The following is a 23,761-nucleotide window of genomic DNA, read 5'->3' as shown; positions in this document are numbered from 1 at the left end:
AACAGGAGATCTGCCCAAAGATTTGAAAATGACTTTAAACTGTCTTTATTCTGCTGCCATCCTGTGGCCTGCAAGTACCACTGCATCATCTTATGGTCCAGAGGATGAGGATCAGTACTCTGGACGATGAGTCTCTGGGCTATTCTTCAGTGAGACTTCTCGGGGGAGAGTGAATTAGTGGTATAGCTCAAGTCCACACCGCAACCTGCAGCACATTCCAGGTCTTCAATCTTGGCTTGATTTCTGCTTGATGAATCGCAGGGACAAATAGTACAAGACAAAAAAGCCGATACTAGTGCCAATAATTATGACATAACTAGTGTACAATGGGTGTGAATTCAGATGCAGAGCATCAACTATCTGTGGGCAGAAACAGAAATGTTGCTGGAATTATTCTTTTAAAGCAAAACCAATTTTTTAAAATTTTTTTCAAAGGTTAAAATATTGTACACCATCACTTACAACTTCTCCTGGTAGTGGGATGCTTAGGTTTCCAACCTGTACTCTGTGAGTGACTCCAATAAATTGTATCTGCATTAATCCTTCATAAGACCATCGGAGAGAGGATACTTTGGAAATCCAACCTGGTACTGAGAATGAAAAACTTACCATTAGGCTTGAAATGTACTTCCCTAGATATTTTTAAGACCAGAGCAAAATCCCACCAGAAAAGTGGATCAGTAAATACTTTTTGGGTTTTCTCACTGGGTTAGGTTAAGAAATTTTGGTGGCAATGAGAAAGTTGAGTCAAGTAAGAGAAAAATTCCTCAATGTTTGTTCCTTAAAGCAGAACCTGTAAAATTGGCAAACTCATAGGATTTAATCTAGAACTGGAAGGAAATTTTAGGAATCATGAAACTGAGCCCAAAGAAATTGTTATTGACTTGAGATTAAATAGGCAGTGACTGGCAAAAGGATTTGAGTCAGCCCTACAGGTTGCGAATGACAGGAATGTCTTTCCACCCATAGAGGTGGAAATCAATTCCCTCTGTGCTTAAATTATAATCTAAACTACCATTTTGGGGATACCGTTAAGAATAACAGGGGGGATTATAATCTAAATCAGTGTTTCTCAAAGTGTGATCCCAGCAGAAAATGCTGGGGGGGAGGTCTCTTTTAATATGGTAAATATATGTAAATATAAACCACATAAAAACTCTTTGGACAGATCCTCAGTAATTTTTAGTTTATAGTGAGAATGAAAGTTTGAGAACCATTGATCTAAAACTACCACTTTATGGATCAAAGTACAAGGTGACCAGACATCACATCCACCTCTTTTTTGAGTGGGGAGATGATGATTGCTGCCTTACCTGTCCATAAGTTGTCTAAGCTTATTATGAAGCCCCCTGCTAGGTAAAATGAGTTGAACAGAGCATTGACCAAGAAGTAGGACATGTGCAGAGTTGGAAGTGAAGCAGCACACCATAGTGCCATGGTCCGACTGCAGTAGACCACAAGCCAGATCATCAAGAAGCTCAGGATGAAATATTCTGGCTCTGGTCGGAGGTTTGCTAGCCAATAGATCGGAATCCCATAAATGAACACATAAACACAGTGGTCTGGAAGCTCTCCTAAAATCTGATAAGAAAAAAATTGTAAAATAGACTCATTCTTTTTTTTTTTTAAATAATACCTTTTTATTTTCCAAATACATGCAAAAATAGTTTTCAACAGTCACTTTTGCAAACCCTTGTGTTCCAAATTTTTCTCCCTCCCTCTGTCCCTTTCCCTAGACAGCAAGCAATCCAATATAGGTTAAACATGTGCAGTTCTTCTAAATACATTTTCATATTCATCGTGATGTGCAAGAAAAATCAGATCAAAAGGGGAAAAAAAACACAAGAAAGAAAAAACAACAACAAGCAAATAACAACAAACAAAAAAGGTGAAAATACTATACTTTGATCCACATTCAGTCTTCATAGTTCTCTCTCTGGATGTTGATAGCTCTTTCCATTACAAGAATAGACTCATTTTTAATATCATCTTATAATATGAGATTCTAAACCATAAAGCAGGTGGCAAAGTTTCCTGTTGGTGCTCCTATCAGCTTCCTTAATGTGTTACTCTCAAAACCTATAGCTATCCAAATTTTATTAATTTGGGCATTTCCTGGCTGATTTACCTTGGGTGTCCACATCTTGTACCTATATAAATTCATATATCCAGAGGAAAACAAAACTAATTTTATAAGTTTTCTTTTGCTTGTTTCCTCAACACATATGTGTGTGTGCGTGTGTATGTATGTGTATACATATACACACACATACGTACTATATATTATCATCCCCAATTATGGGGATGATAATAATAGCACCTATCTCAGGACAGATCAAATGGGAGAATTTGAAGATCAAATGGGAGAATATTTCTAACAGCATTTATCACAATGTCTGATACACAGTAGGTACTATATAAATATTAATTCTTTTCCCTTTCCCTTTCCTTCCTTCCCATTTGTGATCATTTGTGATCTGCCCACACCTACTTTTAACCCTCTGATTGGACCTTTATTCCAGGAATTTCTATTTTAAATAAGCACCAGGCCACTTGTTTTTCATTACCCATTTCTTTCTAATTTCTGTTCCTGACTTCCCAGATTTATTTCTTCAACTCGCCTTCAGAGGCGTGCCCTTCCTTTCCCTAAGAAAATGTATGTTCTTTGAGGGCAAGAGATGCCTTTATCCTTGTATTTATACTCTCAACATAGCACAGTGCTCAGCATGTAAGGAGCAAATGTTTTTTGACTTGTTGATTTATAATTCCCCAGTCTTGCTATTTCTCTTATTTGAATGGAAACTCCTTTAGGAGCGGGAGGGACTATGTTTTTTGTTTCCTAATTCTATTCCCTATGGTTTATCTTAATGCCGGCTACTCTATTTCAGGAGAAAACAATGTCCTTGATGCCAAAAGTTGTTTCATTTCTATCTTTGTATCCCCAATACTTAGCACAATCCCTTACTAATGATAGATCCTTGGATGCTTGTTGGACTTAATTAAATTGTGAGAGACACACTTCTCCATTGGGCAATAGGTTATAGCATATTTCCTTTGCTATTTGGTTCCACATATTTTTCTCTGTGGTTTAGAAAAAAAATTGCATCAATAAAATTTTTATATAAACTAATAGTGAGGCAAGTGACTGGACATGGAGTCAAGACAACATATCTTCCTGAGTTCAGATCTGTCCTCAGCCTTTACTAGCTGGGCAAATCGCTTAACTCCATTTGCCTCAGTTTTCCCATCTGCAAAATGAACTAGAGAAGGAAATGGCAAACCATTCCAGTGTCTTTGACCAAAAAACTCAAAATGGGGTCATGAAGAGTCAGCACAACTGAAAAACACAGCAATAATACAATAGCAATTCAGACACTAGTCTAGCTTATTTAATGCAGGCAGACACACTGATTTATACCAGACAATGTCTTACTTTAGCAAAGAAATATGGACCAGCAGAATACATCCCATCTTCAAGTTCATAATAAAGCATTGCCCTTTCAGAGTGACCTAAAGGAAGAAGAAAAATGAAGTTAACATAGAATGAAGTTATTCAGAGTTATTAATATTTATTGCTGCCTCTGGAAGTAGCTTTTATTACAATTAAAATAGAACCATTTCACTTTTAGATATTTTTTCAGTCCTTTTGGTTTTTTATAAATAAAAACAGATAAAACAACAAGACAGTGAACAGTTTGCATGTTCTTGGGTAACTTAAATGTTACTTATACGTAATTTGTATCTCCTCCCATGGTTGCTCTGGTACAAGGCAGAATGAAATGTTCCATTTTTATCTCTCCCTAGTGCCTGGACATGGAAGGTCCATAGGGCATGCTTACTTCTCCATATCTATGCAGAGAGAAAGGAGGCATATTTATTTCAGGATTGGTTCTCTAGAATAAAGATTAGTTATTAATACTACTTAAAGTTTGGTCTATTTTTAGTTTATAGACTCAAACCTTACACCATTCCAATCCATTCATTGCACAGCTAGCTGCCAAAGTGATTTTTTATAAGTGCAGATCTGAAGATATCACTCCCCTACTCACTCTAATGCTTCCCTATTACTTCTAGGATAATATTAACATTTCTGTTTGACTTTTCAAGTACTTCACAACTATGATATATAAATCACAACCAACCTTTCCAATTATCCATTATTCTTCTCATATTCTCTATTCTAGCCAAACTGGACTTCTCTCTGTTCCTCACACTTAGCATTCAATTTACTAGCTCCATATGTTTGCATTAGCCATTCCCCATTCTTGGAACACACTCCCTCATCTCTTTGGTCTCATAGACACTCCATTTTCCTGCCAGACAGCTCAAGAAGACAGATTTTCTGATTCCCCCCAAATGCTGATTGCTTCCCTAAGTTATATTTAATTGTCTTGTATTTATTTTCCATTTATTCTGCATGCATTCATTACACACACACACACACACACACACACATTCAATGGGGAGGTTCACATTCTCTTCTGTGTTCTATATTCTAAGGGGGAGATAATATATGCCTGGATATATATTCAGATACCTACATTTTATGTGGGAGAGAACATGTATATAATGTATATGTACATATATATTGTGTGTATATATCATATGTGATAAATTATGTCTATATTAATATTTGTAATGCATACGTATATCCATGTGTGAGATATACTATACTTTAAATAGCATATGTATGTATACATGCCTTTACATACATTATTTTAATCTGCATTTCTCCTATTAATTATATGTAGTATTTTTTATAATTCTTGATGATTTAAAATTCTCATTTCAAAAACATCATGATGTATACATAAATTTTAAATGTATTTTTATATACATTCTGGCTGTTCCAAGGACAAAACATTCCATCTCTCAGCTTAGGCTTCAAGCCCCTTCTCCAGCTATCCTCCATGTCTGGAATACTCTTCCTTCTTCACTCCAACTACTGATGTTTCCAACTTCCTTTAAGTCCCAACTAAAATGCCATCTTTTATCGCAAACCTTTCTCAATGACCCTTAATTTCAGTACCTTTCCTCTGTTAATTATTTCCTATTTATCCTGTAAGTAACATTTTTGTACATATTTATTGCCATGTTTTCTCCTTTATTAGACTATAAGGTCTAAGGGCAATGATTGACTTTTGCCTTTTTGTATTTCTAGCACTTCGCTGTGCCTGGCAGATAGTAGATGCTTAATAAATTTCATTGATATGTACTTGTTATATGCATTTCATAATGTGTATAGTATGTATACATTTATTTATTATGCATATATATATGCAGATATATACATTGTATTTGTTATCTATATAGCTATAATGAATTGCATATATGTACATACTGTGTGTACATATATGTTCTATAATGTATATGGATACAAATTATATAAATATACATGTTATCTTTGCCACAAACTATGTAAATATAATATTTAATATCCCCAAAGAATGTATATAACATACATACATATACATACTATTATCTTCCCCATAGAATGGAAGGATTGATTATTTTCTTTCCTTTGCATTCCCAGCATAATAAATTGACTTCCCAAATGAAGAAACTGAGATCTAGGGCTGAGAGGTCAATGATTTGTTCTGCTTTATACCTTTCCTTCTTCAGATTCATTCAAGAATCCAGGTTTCTTGATGTTCTGCTTCACTATCACATGTATCTGGCTAATGGTTATTTTGGTGGCCTTGAGCTAAATTGTGTTTATTTGATTATGGAATATTGAGCTGGCTACGGGAAGGGGCTAGTCTAACCAAACTAGCCAGCTTCTTGCTCCACAAAGACCATATTCCCTTCTCAGAGGTTCTGACCAATCGCTGCAGGCTATGCACTACCCCTCTGTGTTTAAGCCTGCCTCACTTTAACTCTTAAAATTTATAGCTTCTTTCCTGGAACAGTCCCACTGCCTCCTCACCCAAAGTCTTTCCTTGCTCCCTATCTGTTATTCCCTTCTCCCTTCTAGGTGATCAGTCTTAACCCCTTTGCTAAAGTTGTATCTCCCTAGTAAAATGCAAGGTTCTTTAAGAAACTAGACTGACCAAGAGAGGTTTTTGACCTCTGTCAAATGTTCAGTCCAATTAGTGGGAAACCTAAAGTATAATCTTCAAAAAAAGTGCAACTTACTTATTTTTTGAGTATGCTCCTAATTTGGGGCATAAAATAATGACTTTTCTATTTGACTTTTAAAGGCGTTCCTAACAGCCCCAACTTACCTTTCCAGTTATTAAATATTACCTAGTAAAACTCCCAAATCTCAGTAGAATGTAAGCTCCATATTATTAGGGACTAGTTTTTTTTTCATTTTTGAACACAGTGCATTGCATATAGTAGCTGTTTCAGAATTAAATTAAAAGCCTGCTTCAAGAAGTTATTGTAGGTTAATTATTCATCTTGTAATCACTATTCAACAATTTGGCCAACCTTTTCTTTCTCTATAGATCCAAGAAAGGTATACTTCTAGAAAGACCAGCCCAAGGTGTCATAAATACTGAACCCAATAAATTCCAAGTGAATAAATTTCCCTTTGGTTATTTTCAGGATGTAATGATCATAACCAACAAGACACTTACATTTTGCAATAACATGCAGAATCACTGGGAAGGGAATCAGAGCCCCAATCATGAACAGGAGAGCAGCTGTGTCCATGAAGGAGCGCTGAATTTCTCCATGGCCATAATATAGAAATCCAATTATCATGGACATCAAAAGGGCCTCTGACCAATTGATCAACAACGATGGCAGGTCCCTGAAGTCATTGGAAATCTGTCGACTTAAAAAACATGACACCAGATTAGCAGCAGGAAGGGTAATGGCCTTTCCTCCAATGACTTGACTGACATGGTCCGATCAAGAGTTGTTTTGTGCTATAATTATTTGTCTTTCTTAAGTCAACAAATATTTATTAGGCAATGCACATTTCTAAGTACTTTGGATATAAAGGCAAAAATCAAGGCCCTCAGTGAGCTGCCATTCTGATACGAAGAATGCAATATGTATCTTTGCTCCTTCTAGATTGTAAGCTTCAAGAGGGCAGGTATTTTGTCTAATTATTATCTAAGATTAATATCTTTCCCATTGCTGAGTATAGATCTCTGCACAGAGCAGACACTTAGTGTATATTCATTGACTTGAAATGAATTTCTTTTGAGTGAATTCCATTTTCTTCAAAAACACAAAATGGATGGGCCTATCAATGTTTAGTGTGAGACCATGATTATCTACCAGTAGAATTTAGCTCTAGGCACAGTGTCGAGCTCATGGATGTGCTTACAAATATTTATTAGCTGATCGACACATCCTCAAAATACTTAAATGTAGTTTCCCTCTAAAAATCAGTTTCAGAATTACCGCAGTAGAATGGTGAATTGTTGTATTGAACCTGGTAGCTGATGGTCAGAAGGTGATGGTAAGTTAATGATCTTCTCTGTAGTGAGAGGAAGCCTGTGAAAAAGCAGAGAAGAGGGCTGGGGTCTGTGTTTCAGGCAGCTGCCTCCAAGAAGCAACTCAGCTGCTCTTCTCCGCCAGAATCAGGTCTTACCTTGGCTCCTCTGAGAGCTCCCCTTCAGAAGCTCTCCACAGGAAGTCATCAAAGTCTTGGACTTTCTCCAGAAACAAGGCAGCGAGGGACTTGACTTTCTCCCTGGTGGCCATTTCTCTTTGTCTGTCCTGTCTGTCGATGCTGGTCAAATCAACTGTAAGACATGTGGTTATTATGGTCTACAGACTAGAGTCACCAGGTATCAAGTCCATCCCTCCCCAACCTCCCCCCGCCCCACACACTTAAAATAGACCCTAACACGGCCCCTAAATTCAAATTTAGTCTCAGACAATTACTAGCTAGGTGACCCTGGCAAATCACTTAAGCCCAACAGCCTCACAAATTAATTAACTAAATGGACCCTAAAATGATCTTGTCATATAGTCATATTTGGTTCTCCCCTGTGCAGATAAGAAGTGAAAAACCACTGGCGTATGGTGGAAAGATAACTGGGCATTGTCTAATTTACATTTTTCTGACTTCAGAAAATGTCAGACTTCAAGTCATGAGCTCTGTCCCTCGGGCCTAATAATAGCATTGCCTTTTTCCAAGAATTGTGAGAAATATATTTCTAAATCTTGAAACACTTCACCTGATATTTATATAACACTTTATGTTTATTTATTTATTTTTTTGTTTTGGAGAGCTTTTTGGAGGCAATTTGTGTAAAGTGACTCAATTAACAATTCTATGAGGCAAGTGCTATTGTCATTCCCATTTTATTGATAAGGAAACTGAGGTTAAGTGGCTCAACCAGAATCACACAGCTTGTGTCTGAGGCTAGTCTCTCTAACTCCAGGTCTGGTGCTCTATCCATTGTATCACTTAGCTACCCCTTATTTAATACTTTAAAGTGTATAAAATGCTTTATATTATCTCATTTAACAATTCTGTAAGGTAGGTGCTATTGTTATTCCCATTTTTTTTTTTTTTGATAGAGAAACTGAGATTAAGTGACTTGCTTAGATTAAACAGCTAAAGTCAGAGGCAAGATTTGAATCCATGACCTCCTGACTCAAGGTTTATTAAGGGTACATTGCCTTTATCGTCATTAATAATAAACCATTTTGAAGGTGGGAAAACTGAGGTATGAGAAGGTTGATTTATTCAAAATAATGAAGTCATAAGCAACTTTGAATAGAACCTAGATATCTCCTTACCTTCTTGATATATAATATTAATACTATTACATAATAGGTTCTACACAAATATATATTACATATACTTTGTATTCTATATAAACAGATGTTATAGAATATGCTAATATTGTATATTAATTAATAAAATAAAAATAAATAGCTTTTATGTAGTATCAGTTTTCCTAACAACTCTGTGAGGAAGGTGCTACTATTTTCCCCATTTTACAGATGAGAAAACAGAGTTTGAGAGCAGTGAGATGATTTGACAAATGAGTGACAAAACTAGTGATGGTCTGAGGTAGGATTTGAACTCAGGCCTACCTGACACCAAGGTTAGCACTCTATACATCATATCACTTAGCTGCCAAACTATTCTTCTCTCACAGATTTCCTTTTGTTGTAGAACCCAACTCAGCACTCTTTCCTCCCCAAATCTCTGCTCCTACTTGTGCTCATCAGTAGCATTATTAAGCTAACTCCTGGGAGCTCTATGATAGAGATCTACTCACTCCTTGAATTCGAGAAATTAACATTCACTGACATCAATAGACATTGATAAAGGATATTGGGATAAATTACTGAATATTTATTTAGGATATTGGGATAAATATGCTGAATATTGGGATGAAAATACAGAGAATGAAATGATTCCTACTAGGAAGCAACTTTCATTCTAATAAGGTAAATATAGATAGATATAGATATAGGTACATCTATATTTATACATATGCATAACTGTATAAAGTACAAAGGAAATCAACACAAATGCGTGCAAAGTATTTAAATAAAAGGTAATGAGAGAAGGAGGGCACTAGGTATCGGAAAGGATCAGGAAAAAGTTCACATTAAATATGGTGCTCAAGCTGCATTTTAAAGGAAGAGAGGAACTCCAAGGGAAGAAGGGAAGGAAGATAAATTCTATGATGGTCAAGGCAAAAATGGTAGAGTTAGGATATAATGTGAGAGAAGTCCAATTTGGCTGGGCCAAACAATGCAGGAAGGAGAATAAAGCTTATTGAGGTTGGAAAGATAATTTGGGATCAGATGATGAAGGGTTTTTAAAAGCTAAACAGATGAGTTTCTCTTTAATGCTACTGGTATTGATTGAATAGGAAAACGATATGGTCAGATCTGCCTTTATGGAAAATTGCTTTATATGTATGATGGACTGGGGTGGAGTGACATGAGGTAGGGAGACCAATGTGGTAGCTGTTAAAAAAACTTAAATGGGGCAGCTAGATGGCACAGCGGATAGAGCACCAGCCCTGAAATCAGGAGAACCTGAGTTCAAATCTAGCCTCAGACAGTTAACCTGTGTGACCCTGGACAAGTCACTTAACCTCAGTTGCCTCAGGAAAAAAAAAAGAAGAAGAAGAACCTAGGTGATGAGGGACTGTGCTAAGGTGGTTCCTGTGCAAGGAAATGGAGCAGAAAGGAAAAAATGTGATGGGGAGAAATGGCCACATTTGGCACTTGGTTGAATATATGGGGAGTTAGAGTGAGGAGTCCAGAAAAAGTTGCCCTTCCCCAGAGATTAAGGTCTTTTGGTTCCTATGGACCCCTTCCAGATATACAATAAGCCCTATTTCTATCATCTCAAGTTCTTGCTAAGCTTTTGTCTCTTCTTAGGGTGCCTTTTTAAAAAAATATCACATGTGCTAAAGATTACAGTCCCTTCCACCCCAGAACAGAGAATGGGGTCTCTGTGCTGACTGCTCCCTATGTGCTTTCCTGTTGACAGGGGTTATGATTTCTCCAGTAATAAAGCATTTGGCATCCAGGGTGACACATAAGTGATTGGGACCTGCTATGAGGTTCTTTCTCCATGGCAGAAAGTCTTAACCTTTCTTGTGTCATGGACCTCCATGGTGATACTCTGATGACCCTGTGGGTCCTTTTTTAAAATTATGTTTTTTAAATAATAATAATAATAGCTTGCAAAGATAGTTTTCAACATTCCTCCTTTCAAAACCTTGTGTTCCAAATTTTTCTCCCTTCCTCTATCCCCCTTCTCCTAGACTGCAAATAATCCAAAATAGGTTAAACATGTACAATTCCAAAATAATTTTTCTAAAGACACAAAATAAAATGCATAGGATAAATCATAAAGGAAGCAATTATATTCAAATAGAGATATCAAATTATTAAAAATGACAAGTTCATGGACCACAGATTAAAAAGCCCTGATTGAGGGCAATGAGATGCAATTCTACATATGCTTCCTGGATCCTTCCTTAAAATGTCACTTTGCTCCAATACTTTAAATCTCTCACGTTGTCACTGCTTGTGAAATATCATCTAAACAGTAGCACTGATTGAGTTTTCCACATGGCCCATAGAATATCAAAAACCACACAAGGTTCTTTGAAAAGAACATTATCTGATATGCAAATAGTTATCTGGGCACATAATTTGCTATAATAATAGCTAGCATTTACATAGTATTATGTGCCAGGCACAGTGCTAAATGTTTGACAATTGTTACTTGACTAGATCCTCACAACAACCTTAGGAAGTAGATGCCATTAGTATCCTCATTTTATAGAAGAGAAAACTGAGACCAAAAAGTTAAGTGACTTGTCCAGAATCTCATAGTTCCAAAGTCTCTGGGGCCATATTTGAACTCAGCTCTTCCTGATACCAGGCCCATTGTACTGTCCACTGATCCACAACTTTATAAATGTGCACCAGCAGTTAACATTTGCTCCCTATTGAGCCTTTCCCAAAAAGCTCATGACTCCATGACCTGAGTGGTGGAATCCATGAGAATCTTGCTATTTCCAAGTGTCAAATCGAAGTCAGTTGTCCGAGAACTGCTCAGTTACTCCTCCAAAATCTGGGCAAGCCACATGGTGGCAAAGCCTTCCCATAACATCTTGAAGATTTGGCAAAAACTTCCTAGATTAACCCAGGCCATAGGAGATAGAGTTGCTTGGGTCACAAGGAAGTAAAAGCCAACCCACAATAATGGGAAATAACCCTAGGGCAGGGTTCTTATCTCTACCCAGCTACTGGTCAGCTTTGTGAGCTCAGTTTTTGAGCCTCAGTTTTTGAACATTTGCAAAACTGGAAGGAAGGGAATTCGGACTAAATGATCTGTCAGGCCTCTCCTCTCAATATGTGACCCTGGGTCAGAGTGAGTCCCAACTCAGGAATATGTTCTTCAGACTCCAATTCAACTAGTGTTCATATGGTGGAATCGCAAAGTTCTTCCTGCTTACCTCATCTGCTCAGATTATCAATCAATAAACATTTCTTAAGTGCCTACTATGTGCTCTGGTGAGGCAAAAAATGATCTCTGTCTTCAAGAAGTTAACAGTTTAATAGGGGAAATAATAGGAAAAATAGGAAAGAACTAATAGAGAAATAAGTAACAGAGGAAAGGCACCAGAATTCGTTTATCAATGCTCCTCCCCAATGTTGAAGCCAGAATCAAGCAGAGGAATCCATGGACAGGAGACCCGATTAGTGGAGACTTGACCAGCAACCCTACTTTCATATGTCATTCCAAAGTTCAATTTTTTTTTTAATGAAGGAATGTCCTCGTTATTTTCTTCTGCTTTGATTAACTTTCCCCCATTGCTTTCTCTCCTTCCATTCTCTCCTCTACCCCTTAAATACCTGTCACCTATTTTTAACTTTGCGTAAGTAGGGATAAGCTATAAAATGAAACACTATAAAATGGTTCATCTGGTTCAGACCCTGGACTTAGAATTTCATTGATATAAAGAACTTTCATAAGGAAACCCTTTCATGTAAAGCTGGTCAATACCTGAGAGGTACCTAGGGCACCGAGAATGCCCAGAGTCGCACAGCTCATATGCGTGATTAGTAGGACTTAAACATCAGCCATCTTGGTTTTCAGGTTAGCTTGTCCTGCAAGCTGCCACTCAAGATGGTTGCTTATTCTAGGAAGTGGAGTGGAGAGAGTTTTTTCTTCAAGAAAAAATAGCAGAATTAAATAGTCCAGGACCTTCCAGGCTCCTCAGCACTCAAGTCTGGGGACAAGGAGGCTCCCTCTGTATCTGACTGGCAAAAATACTGGATGAATCTGATTTCTATCCCCAGACTAAGGATTACACCAGATTGGATTGATCCAGGCTTGCACATTGGATTGTATACTCCACCTTCTTTATCTCTGAGTATGTTAACAAAACATTTGATAGAAAAAAAATGCAGAAATTGGACTTAGAGTATTGAACTGCTGTATCATTTTAATTCACACTAAATTCTCATGTCTAAGAGCTAAGTCCACTAAGATTGGCTCTTTTCTTAGTTAGGCAGACACCAAATTGATTAAGATCTCTCTTCCTTCTCCTCTGCTGGAGAACACCATTCCTCTTCCACATACCAAAGCATAACACATCACTATTCCTTGCCCTACTACTACTACTACTACTACTACTACTACTACTACTATTACATACACGCATATTTCATCAACAGAATGACAGGAAGAACAGCATTAGATCTGAGCAAATTACTCCTCACTGGGACTCAAATTCCCCATCTTTGTAAAATGAGGATGTTGAACCAAATGACCTCTAGGATCCTTCTAACTCTAAGCCCATGATTAGCACCTGATCCTATGAGCAAGAAAGAATGAAATGAACTCATTCCATGTCAGCACTTTCCTGTGCAAAATAGCAGGAGTTTCTGGAAGCCACAAGTCCCACAAAGATGTCAAGGTCAGTTTGGGACATGTTGCATCAAGAGCATCTCGGAGCAACCACAGCTTGTCTGGGTCCTAATTCACTCATGATGGCAGACCTGTTTTTGCTTCCTTGGAGGTCGGGGTCACTCTAACACCCTCTGAGTGTATTGAACCTCAAATTCTCCCGCGTGGCTTATTGGTATAGCAGCTTCCCAGCCTTCTGTCTGTCAGCTCCGTAAGAGAGGCAGTCTGTCCTCTGGGACTATCTATACACTCCACTACTCTTTACTTTCTCTCCTCTAAGTATTATACTCCTATCTTCAAAATTTGTTCTGAGAGATTCTTAATGTTAATGGGTTTTCCTTCTGAGGCTTATCCTACAGCCAAGATTCTATTAGAATGCCCCTGCCTCAGTCCCCCCTCTGTGAAGCTCCAGATTTCTGGCTCTGCCTACAATATCAAAGGACAATTCTGAGAGGCCATGGTTGGCCCTCTCTTATCTCAACCCTAATAGAAAAGTTGTCTGTTGGGAGGAATTCAGGAACCTAAGGAAAATTGGAGTTGTGGGAAGAGAGAAAGATTATGGTCTACAAGTTCCAAAGCAGCCCTATAATTGGGCTTTCACATCCCCCATGCCCACACAAGCACGGCTTGTGTGTAACTGAATGGCCCTAAAAATCTAATCTCTTTTCTACGAGAGCTTCTACAGCTAGAGCAGCATCTCCCCTACCCAATAGCTCTTTGTCCTGTCCCTCCAGGACAAAAGCTCTTCACAGTCCAGATCTTTCCTTCCTTTCTCTGTCTTCTTACAATTCATTGTCCTCTGTCCATTCTATAATCCAGCCATACTGGCTTATTTCTTTCACACGTAAGATACTCCATTCCCTGATTGTGCCTTCATATTTGCCATCTCTTGTACCTGAAATATTTCCCCTCCTCACCTTTATCTCTAGCTTTCCTTGTTTCCTTCAAGACTTACCCCAAATCCCACCTTCTACAAATGACCTTTCCCATCCATCTCTGACTACTAGTACTTTCCCTCTAAGGTTGTTTCCCAGTACTATTGTATATACCTCAATTATGGCTACTTAGTTTCATGTTTGTCTTCTCTGTTAGAATGTAAGCTGCTTGAGGATAGGACTGTTCTTGCCTTTTTTCTATGTCCCCAGCATTTACTACAATGCCTGATACATAGTAAACACTTAATATAATGCTTCTTGACTGCTCCACAGGCAGAGTTCGTCCAGAGCCTGGACCTCAGATCTTCACTGTCCCTCTACCCAGACTCAGCATCTCTCCAAGAGACCCCATTTCTGCCTCTTCTTTATCCTAAGATCTACCCATAAGGAACTGCTGCATCCTCTCTTCTGAAGAGCATCACTTCAGCTAATCAAACAATATACCCTACCTCCAGTTGAAGCTCTGATTAATAGCCTATTACTAGATATTTTTCAAAACCTTCCTGGAACTTCAGCCTATATATCCCCTTCCATGGTAACAACATCCAAGAGCTTATCTAACTAGAATTTAAATCAATCCTTTCATATCCCAAGAGTATCTCTTCTCAAGTTTTAAGAATCTTACTTCCAACCCCTCCCAGCTTCAGAATCTGGAATTTAGTAAGCAAATGCATGTTCAGCAATATATCACAATTATTGTGTGGCCCTCAAGATTTTTCTCAGGTTTCATGATGTAGCAAAAAGAATATTGGCTTTGTAAACATGAGATCTGGATCCAAATTCATGTGACCCAAAGGAAAACCATTTAAGATGTCTAAATGTCAATTTTCTCATCTGTGAAATGGAAACCATAATATTTATAGTACCTGCTTCTATGGAAGGCTATAAGCAAGGTGCTTCAACTGCATAATATGCATGAATAGGTCAGTTGATGTTTTCTTCATTGTTGGGATGACCTGATGACCATCCAGGATGGCTTTTGTTGACTCACCATAGAAATCTGCAGGATTGCTGTACCTTGGACAGGGTAGCCAATTTCTGTGAAATACTTGACCATATCCCTGGCTGTTCCTGAGTAGATGGTGGTCCCAGAAGTCATCAGAAGGACCAAATCAAACAACTTGAAGATATCTGAGCGAGGCTGATGAAGCGATATCAGCACTAATCTGTTGCCTTTTGCCAGCCGGGATAACGTTTTTACAAGGTTATGGGATGTGAAGCTGTCCAAGCCTGATGTAGGCTCATCCAATATTAAGATTCCTGCCAAATAAAAAGACCACAATGACTCCACTAGTACCACTGATTTAAGCATGACTATATAAAATAAAATTTGGGATAAAGTATATTTTTGTAACTATTCCTGGGTCCTTAATGAATCATGGGCTCAGAGATCTAGAAACATTTTCCTTGAAATGAGAAAACCTTCCTAACTCCAAACCTTTATCTAACCCCTCCCCATTTTAACTTCTTAAAACCTTACCAGTCTTTCAAATATCTTTTCTTCTATGAAGCCCTCCTTGCTTCATCCCAACTTGAAAAGATCTCTCCATCTTATGAACTCCCATTATAGCTTATTTATACACCATGTATTTTTTTATATTATTCTACTTTGCATTATAGATAATTTCGTACACTGTAAGCTCCTTAAGGCCAGAGAATTTGTCTTACCTATTTTGCATTTCTCCCTTATAACTATGCCTCACTTTTAAAAATTAAAATAAAGTAGAATGAATGTGGGAAACAAATTAGGAAGGCAGGAAAAAGCATACAGCAAGGTGATTTTAAAATCCTTAGGCTAGGCAGGTCCTTAGAAATGAATGGTCCTCAGACAGAAATTCTTCCCCTTCTTTCCTATCTTGTATAAATCAGAGCAAATCACAATTCTACCGGGCATGGCACAGTGCTAGGCACACAATAAAAATCTGACGAATCCATTCAGTCTCCTGCTATGAAGCAAGATTATTACTAAATTATTTTAAAGATAAGTGTACCCTACATTTGGTAATCTCCATAGATAGACACAAGAGCTCCTTTCTCTATATTATCTCCACCCCATCCTTCATATACCCACCGTGTAAGAAAATTAACAGTATGTTTCTATAGGGAGACAGTGTGGGTTTGCACTGGCTTCAATACAGCCCACAAGTTGATTCTTTCCTTGGTTGGTAGCCATGGTGGCATTGGTGACAGATATACAAAACAAAGGCAGAAGTGTGGATTTAGAAAGTGTCCTATCTCCTCTTAACTTTTGTTTCTACTTAGCTTCATTTTATAGCCAAAGAGGATCTGGGGAGACAAGTGGGTTTAATTGTTCTTACTGCCAGGCAGCTGTTGTTGAAAATTTCAGGAAGGTCTTCAAAATGGGTTTGGGTGCACAGGATGCCCCGCAAATAGGAGTTAAAAAGGAATTTCTAAATCTAAGGAAGCTGGTTGTGTAAAACAAGCACCAGACACTGGAAGTCAAAAGATTAGACCTAATCTTAGCCTGCAGTTCTTTGGTTGATTTGTTTATCACCATCATCATTGTTATTATTATTCAGCACTTTGCAAACCTTAAAGCATTATATAAATTCCAGATATTGTTGTTAGCGTACAGTCACCAGACAAGGTGATGGTGATGACTTCACTCCTTGAACTTTCTACTACATTCCTGCTCAGCTCAAACAATATTTATAGAACAATACAAGAGTGTGCTTATAAATGTTTAACGAGAATTCTCTGGGGGAAGAGAGGAGGTGAATGTAAGTACCCACCCATTTTTAAGTTCACTCTTCATCAAGCCCTGATTTGAAATGATTGCTAGTATTCTTCCTTTATCCCTCCCTCCCTTCTCCTTCTTTCTCTCCCTCTTCCCTCCCTTCTCCCTCCTTCTCTCCCTCTTCCCTTCCTTCCTTCCTTCCTTCCTTTCTTTCTTTCTTTCTTTCTTTCTTTCTTTCTTTCTTTCTTTCTTTCTTTCTTTCTTTCTTTCTTTCTTTTTTCTTTCTTTCTTCTTTCTTTCTTTCTTTCTTTTTCTTTCTTTCTTCTTTCTTTCTTTCTTTCTTTCTTTCTTTCTTTCTTTCTTCTCTTTCTTTCTTTCTTTCTTTCTTTCTTTTTCTTTCTTTCTTTTTACTTAATGGTATTTTTTTTTTCAAAATTACATGTAAAGATAGCTCTCAACATCCATCTGTATAATATTTTGAGCTCCAAAGTTTTCTCCCTCTCTCCTTTCCCCTCCCCAAGACAGCAAGTAATCTCTTGTATGTCATACATATACAATCCAGTTAAATATATTTCTACATTAGTCAAATTGTAAAAGAAGACTCAGAACAAAAGGAAAAACCATGGGGAAAAAAAGTGAAAATATAGTATGCTTTAATCTGAAGATCATACAGCTAGTAGATGTCTGAGGCAGCTTTTGAACTTAGATCTTCCTGACTCCAAAATTAGTGTTCTGTCCCCAAGATCATGTAAACTGAGGAGACTGAGGCTCAGAGAGACATGTCACTAGGTGACACACTGCCTCCCAAAAGATTAAAATAGTTTCAGGAGCATGATGGTGGGGGAGAGAAGCAGAAACCAGATTTCAAGGAACTGAGGAATAAATTGGGGGAAGACAGTGAAGGTAGGGCTGGGTCATACTTTCAATATTTATTCTAGATGATGTGGTTATAGGGCATGTAATTTTTAATTTCAAAGTATAAGATGAAGCAAGAAGAAGGAATAGAAAGATGGTTCATTTGGCAACACCTTTTTCTAAGTTTTTCAAAGCCTTTGGTAACATTTTAGCTTTACATATGTGATCCTCACCACAATCCTGGGAGGAAAAGATTTTTACCCATTTTAAAGATGAAGAAACAGGTAGAGGTTAAGTGCCATACCCAGGATCACACAGCTAGTAAGTGACTGAAGCTGAATTTGAATTCAGATCCTGATTCCAGGGTCAGTGCTCTATTCATCACACCACCTAGCTGCCCCTCCAGCTCATTTTGCAAATGAGGAAACTGAGGTAAATAAGGTTAAGTGACATGCTCAGGATCACACAGCTAGTGTCTAAGGCTTAATAAAGTTTGAGTCTTCCAACTCCAAATCTCCAATTCTATCCACTGCCCCATCTAGCTGCCTATGTCAAAGACAGAAGGAGCTTCCAGGAGTGGAGAGATGTTCCTCCCACAGCCGGGGCCACACGCACCACCACCGAGTCCTCACCAGGGTTCCACAGTAGCTGCACGCCAATACTGACTCGCTTCCTCTCCCCCCCTGACACTCCCCTTATGTACTCATTCCCCACTCGCGTGTGGGCGCACTGCCGCAGCCGGAGCTCAGCTATCACGTCTTCTACCTGAGGAGGAGGAAACAGTAATGTCACTTATTTCTTGCTTCAAATATGATTCTCAGGCACTGTTTCTCCCTTCAATGGGCTTGAACGTAATACCCCAGTCTCTGTCTGTCTCTATCTCTGTCTGTCTCTGTCTCTGTCTGTCTCTGTCTTTGTCTGTCTCTGTCTCTCTCTCTGTCTGTCTCTCTCTCTCTCACATCTCCTACTTACCATCAACCATTTTTAATTTGGCTTTTGCCCCTACTATGCTACTGAAACTACACTATCATTCTTTATGGTCAATCAGTCAAAAAATTTATTAAGCACCTACTATGTGCCAGGCACTGTGCTAAGTTCTGTACTCTATAGTGATGAGAGACGATGTGTTTTAAGCAGCAACTCCCTGATGTCATGGTTCTCTTCAAGAACAAAGGACAAACAACAACATGTAGAAAGAATGCTAGGTTTTGAGAAAGAGGGTCTGGGTTCAAGTTCTAACCACGTCACTAACTGGCTGTGTGACCTGAGGCAGGACACCTTTCTGACTCTGCTTTTTCATTATTAAAACAGTAAGAGGCAGTGTGATATAGTGTCTAGAGAACTAGCCTTAGAGGCAGGTTCAAGTCTTCTCTCTAACAAATCTTGGCTGTGTGACTCTGGTCAAGACATTTAAGTTCTTATTGTCCCAAGCAAGGGAAGAAAATAGCAAACCGCTCCAATATCTTTGCTAAGAAAACTTCACATGGAGTCACAAAGGATAAGATGCAACTGAAAAATGACTGAATTGAATTATTTACCTCACAGAGATATTGTGAGATGTGGGTCATAATGTGCAATGGAGCTTTATAAACCTATATAAATCTATTATTAAAGATCACAAAATTTCATATTTAATATAAAATAGAGTAGAACTAGCATCCTTGTTAGAATCCTTTTCCGTATGCATCTCTTTTTTACTCATTCCTTCCTTGCAAGATCTGGGCAGGATGGGAGATTTTTTTTTCTAGGAAAAGGGTAATTTGCACAAAAGTTAAGATTATAGTTATTGTTTAGCCATGTCTGATTCTTTAAGACCCTATTTGGGGTTTTCTTAGCAAAGAGACTGGAGTGATTTTCCATTTCCTTCTCCAAAGCATTTTATAGTTAGAGAAACTGAGGCAAAGAGAGTTAAGTGACTTGCTCAGGGCCACCCAGCGAGTGATTATCTAAGGCCAGATTTGAACTCAGGTCTTCCTGCCTCTGTCCTGCCCCAGTAATCAGGTTCCCATTTCACCCCCATAGATGCTGAAAATCAAACTTAAAATTGCTCAAATTTTATCTGATAAGACAGTTCAGGAAAGTGGTGAGAGAAGATTCATTCATTCCCGTTATTCTTGCCCCCACCCTCAACTTACATCAAGGCTCTAGGGCTTCTTCAGTGTGAAAACTCACCTCCCATCCCAATTCAGATCAGCCCATTTATAACTTAGTTTTTTGTTGTTTTAAGCTTTAGACTTTTCTTTCCTTAAAAACCACTTTATAAAGCAAACACATGTGGGGCTGATCAATATAACTGTTAATTTCTTTCTATAGTTGTAAGCATTACAAACTAATTTAGAAATACAGGATAAAGTAATATTTCTCACCCAAAATTTGACTGAAATAATCTAATAATCTTTAAGCATTTTACAATTTAATTTAAATCCTAAAATGTTAGAAAATTATTTCATTGATGTCAAAGTTGGCTTAGATTTGCCTAAAACTCAGGAAGTGACTTCTCTATAATCACACAGCTAGCAAGTATCAAACACAGGCTCTGAATACAGCTCTCTCTTATTCTGAGTACTGGATTCTAACCACTATACCATCTTGCCTGGACCCAAAGTGATTTGTTAATAAAAATATAAATAGAATTTATTTTATATATTTATTATTATATATCATTATATTGTATTACTTATTATATGTTATATCACATATTTATTATTATTAATACTATATGTTTATATAAATAAAAATAATTATTCTGTGAAGTTCTGCTTTTGCCTACGAGTTACAGTTACACACCCTCTTTTTGCGCTGTGCATCTGAAGAGGTTCTTGATAGGCGGAGCTGGGAGACAAATAATAAGGTCTCCCAGACGGTCAAGTTGGGGAGAAGCTGTTCTTGCTGCCTCACGTGGGCGATGCACTTCTTGACCAGCTGGGGTGTGCTGGGCTGCCCGTTAATTAGAATTTGGCCTGACTTAATTTTGCCTCCGTGTTCTCTGCAGGTAATCACATCCAACAGCGAGGACTTTCCATAACCTGTCAAGTCAAGAGACAGAGATCTTCCATCAGGGAGATCCAGTTTGGGTCTAGAGTCCTTTGCTTAGCAGTGGGAGCTCTGGGAAACGGTTCTCATTCTTTGCCTCTTCTTGAGAAATCCCATCCCTGGGACTAAACCAGGGCAAACGGGGCACTGATGTGGGCTTTCCTTCTTGCAATGACCATCAGTACCTCACTTCATTTGCCCCCATGGTCCCATGTCCACGATTCTCCCAGGGCCCACCTTACCTTCCCACCCTTTGGGAAGAGATGCACCTCTCACTTCACAATTGCCCCAGTAATCAGGTTCCCATTTGTCCTACTTGGTCCCATCCTGCCTCTGCTCCCCTTTCCCCTACCGGAATTGCCAAATGAATTTGGATCAGGTGTTGGGATTTCTCGCTTCCATCCTGGTCCAAAGCTTACTGTTGCCACAGCTGCATTAACAGAAACTCACTAGAGGAATCTCAAACTGCTGTCCTTGTTTTCTATTCACATAAGGCAGCCCTTAAGATCAACCTTGAACTTGGGACTTTCTTATGACCTCAGCTCAAAGCTTCAGGGCTTGACAGTGCCAGGGACAAAGATGACTTTGGGCAGATTTTCATGGAGGCAAGACTCCAAGGACCAACTTTTAAATGGCTTTACTTCTGCTTCCCAGAAGGATGCTCAGCCTCCCAACCCCACTTTTTCTTCTGGAGAAGGGTCGGAGTTAATTGCTCTGTTAAGCAAAACTATTTTTGGCTCCCTGACATGCCAGCAAATGTCTCATCACTCAAATTGTATTTGGTTCAGAAACTGGTTTTATGGGAATGACTAATTTAAACGTTAATAGGATGTCTTTTTAAAATGCAAAACTCAAGCCTGTTTGGAGGAGGAGTAAAGAAGAAGAAGAAATAATAGGTTTAGCAATTATTTTTAAACTGCAGCCCAGTAGAAAGGCATGTTCTGACCTTTCCTTGTGTACTTTATAAAAATAATTAAAACAAGTACCTAAAAGACAGCTACTATTTGCTTAAAACTTTTTTTAAAACAAGTACCTAAAGCTGCCATCCTTTGCTGTCCAGTTAAATCCCATTCATTCTTGAATGCCATATTGATTGCCATCGATAAAAAGAAATAAAGGGACAAGGGATCCACTTCACAAAAGCTTTTGACAAAGTGCATCATAAACTCCTAAAAAGCCTGCTGAATAGCATTCAGACTCACTTATTCTCTCAACAAACAGATAGCTGTGTTATATGTGATTTTATCAGAATGGCTACTTTTATCAGTGATATTCCCTCAGGTAAATCCATTTTGATCTCATTACTATTTATTCCTTTTAGGTATAGGCTTATCTTCTACTTAAAAGTTTTTTTTTTTTGAACCAAAGAGAAAATTCTAACATGTGTCTGAAAAAACACTTGCTCTTTTCAGGTATCTTGTTCACTCATTGTAGACTACGTGATATTTAGAGTTTCAAAGAGGGACCTCCAAACATTTTCTCAGAATCAACTTCGTTAGTTTTAGAGCCCTTTGAGCCAAACTTCTTTTAAGAGTAGCACAAACAGCAGAGAATCGATCCTTACTTTGTTGCATCTCCGCTTTGGAGGCTGCTGAATTGAGCGCACAATCATCTGCAAACAAAAAATCACCACCGAGGCTCCTCCACTTTAGTTTTGGTTTGTAGCTTTCAAATTAAAAAACTTACCATCAGTGTGGGAGCTGATTTTGATTCCATGTTTGTCCTCATTGAATGGGTTTGACCACATGGTTGAAAACATCTTGCTCAAAAGCATGGGAGCAAGCACAGCCTTGTTTCACTCCACTGGTGACTGGGAAAGCTCAAGAGCATTGCCCCCATCATTGTCCAGAACCCAGGCAAGCAAGACATCATGAAACTGATGTACTATCCTGATGAACATCTCTGGACAACCAAACTTTGACATAATTTGCCATATTATGTATCTCAGTATCAAAGTCCTTTGTCAGCCAAAGTCAGACCCACTGTAACTCGATTCTAACAGTGATGTCATTTTGGTCCTCTTCAAAAACGAAGGATAAAAACAACAACTTTGAAAAATAGAGAAAACTTAATTTAAAACTTTAAAACTCCAATACAAATGGGAGCCATGAAACCTTACATAAAAGAGTTTGCCTACTGCCTTTTGACTTTTATGCTCATATCTATGTTTTAATGTGTTTTCATTTAGTTTGTTAAATATTTCTTTCTCTTCCTCCCTCTCTCTGTCTCTAACTGTAACTTTCTCTCTGTAGTTCTCTGCCTCTACCTTTTTCTCTATGTCTCTGTCTGTCTGTGTCTCTATCTCCATTTCTCTGTCTCTCTCTCTTTATCTCTATTCATCTCTGTATTTCTATCTCTTTATGTCTTTTTCTCTGTCTCTCTCTTCTCTCTGTCCCTGTCTTTTTCTCCTTTTTTTCTTCTCAAACTTACATTTTATTCTGGTAAGGGCTGATAAACATCTGAATTTATGCTTTTTTAAAATATAGAAACTCTGATTCTAATTTCAGAACACTCAGGTGTCCATCTTCAACCATCTACCCCAGAGTGACAAAATTAGACAATAACTGACCTGGTGAGTTAAACTAGAAGAACACTGAGGTGTAAAAGGAAGTTCTGTTATCAGAATAAAAGGTTAACATAGTTGTGTTCCACCTGCAGCTCCCAATTCTTATACGCTGAAAAATTCCTCGTACCTTTGCTCCTCCAAGGATCAGTTTAATTTGTGAGTTCCTAGATGGAGAAGTGGAAGGGACTTAAGGAGCCATCTCATCCAATACGCTCCTTTTCTCCTTATTTTACAGATGAGAATCCTATAGCTCAGACAAGATGAAGTAATTTCTCTAAAGTCATATGGATACTAAATGTCAGAGTTGG

General features: G+C 38.1%; 1 protein-coding gene across 1 annotated transcript in view; it reads right to left on the bottom strand.

Moving 5' to 3' along the window:
• Nucleotides 1-21: 21 nt before the first annotated feature.
• The window catches only part of ABCG8 (ATP binding cassette subfamily G member 8), a 42,649-nt gene continuing 18,909 nt past the window's right edge, over nt 22-23,761 (bottom strand). Inside the window, 11 exon segments of the mRNA XM_051975190.1 lie at nt 22-360; nt 463-590; nt 1,314-1,581; nt 3,434-3,510; nt 6,582-6,781; nt 7,360-7,452; nt 7,550-7,703; nt 15,293-15,331; nt 15,334-15,561; nt 18,487-18,619; nt 20,642-20,880. Coding sequence (XP_051831150.1) covers nt 226-360; nt 463-590; nt 1,314-1,581; nt 3,434-3,510; nt 6,582-6,781; nt 7,360-7,452; nt 7,550-7,703; nt 15,293-15,331; nt 15,334-15,561; nt 18,487-18,619; nt 20,642-20,880 — 1,694 coding nt within the window. The 3' untranslated portion in view covers nt 22-225.

Source organism: Antechinus flavipes, chromosome 2, assembly GCF_016432865.1.
Source record: "Antechinus flavipes isolate AdamAnt ecotype Samford, QLD, Australia chromosome 2, AdamAnt_v2, whole genome shotgun sequence".
Classification (NCBI taxonomy): Eukaryota; Metazoa; Chordata; class Mammalia; order Dasyuromorphia; family Dasyuridae; genus Antechinus; species Antechinus flavipes.
Note: the sequence above shows the minus strand (reverse complement) of the source record. Positions and strands in the feature narration are given on the sequence as shown.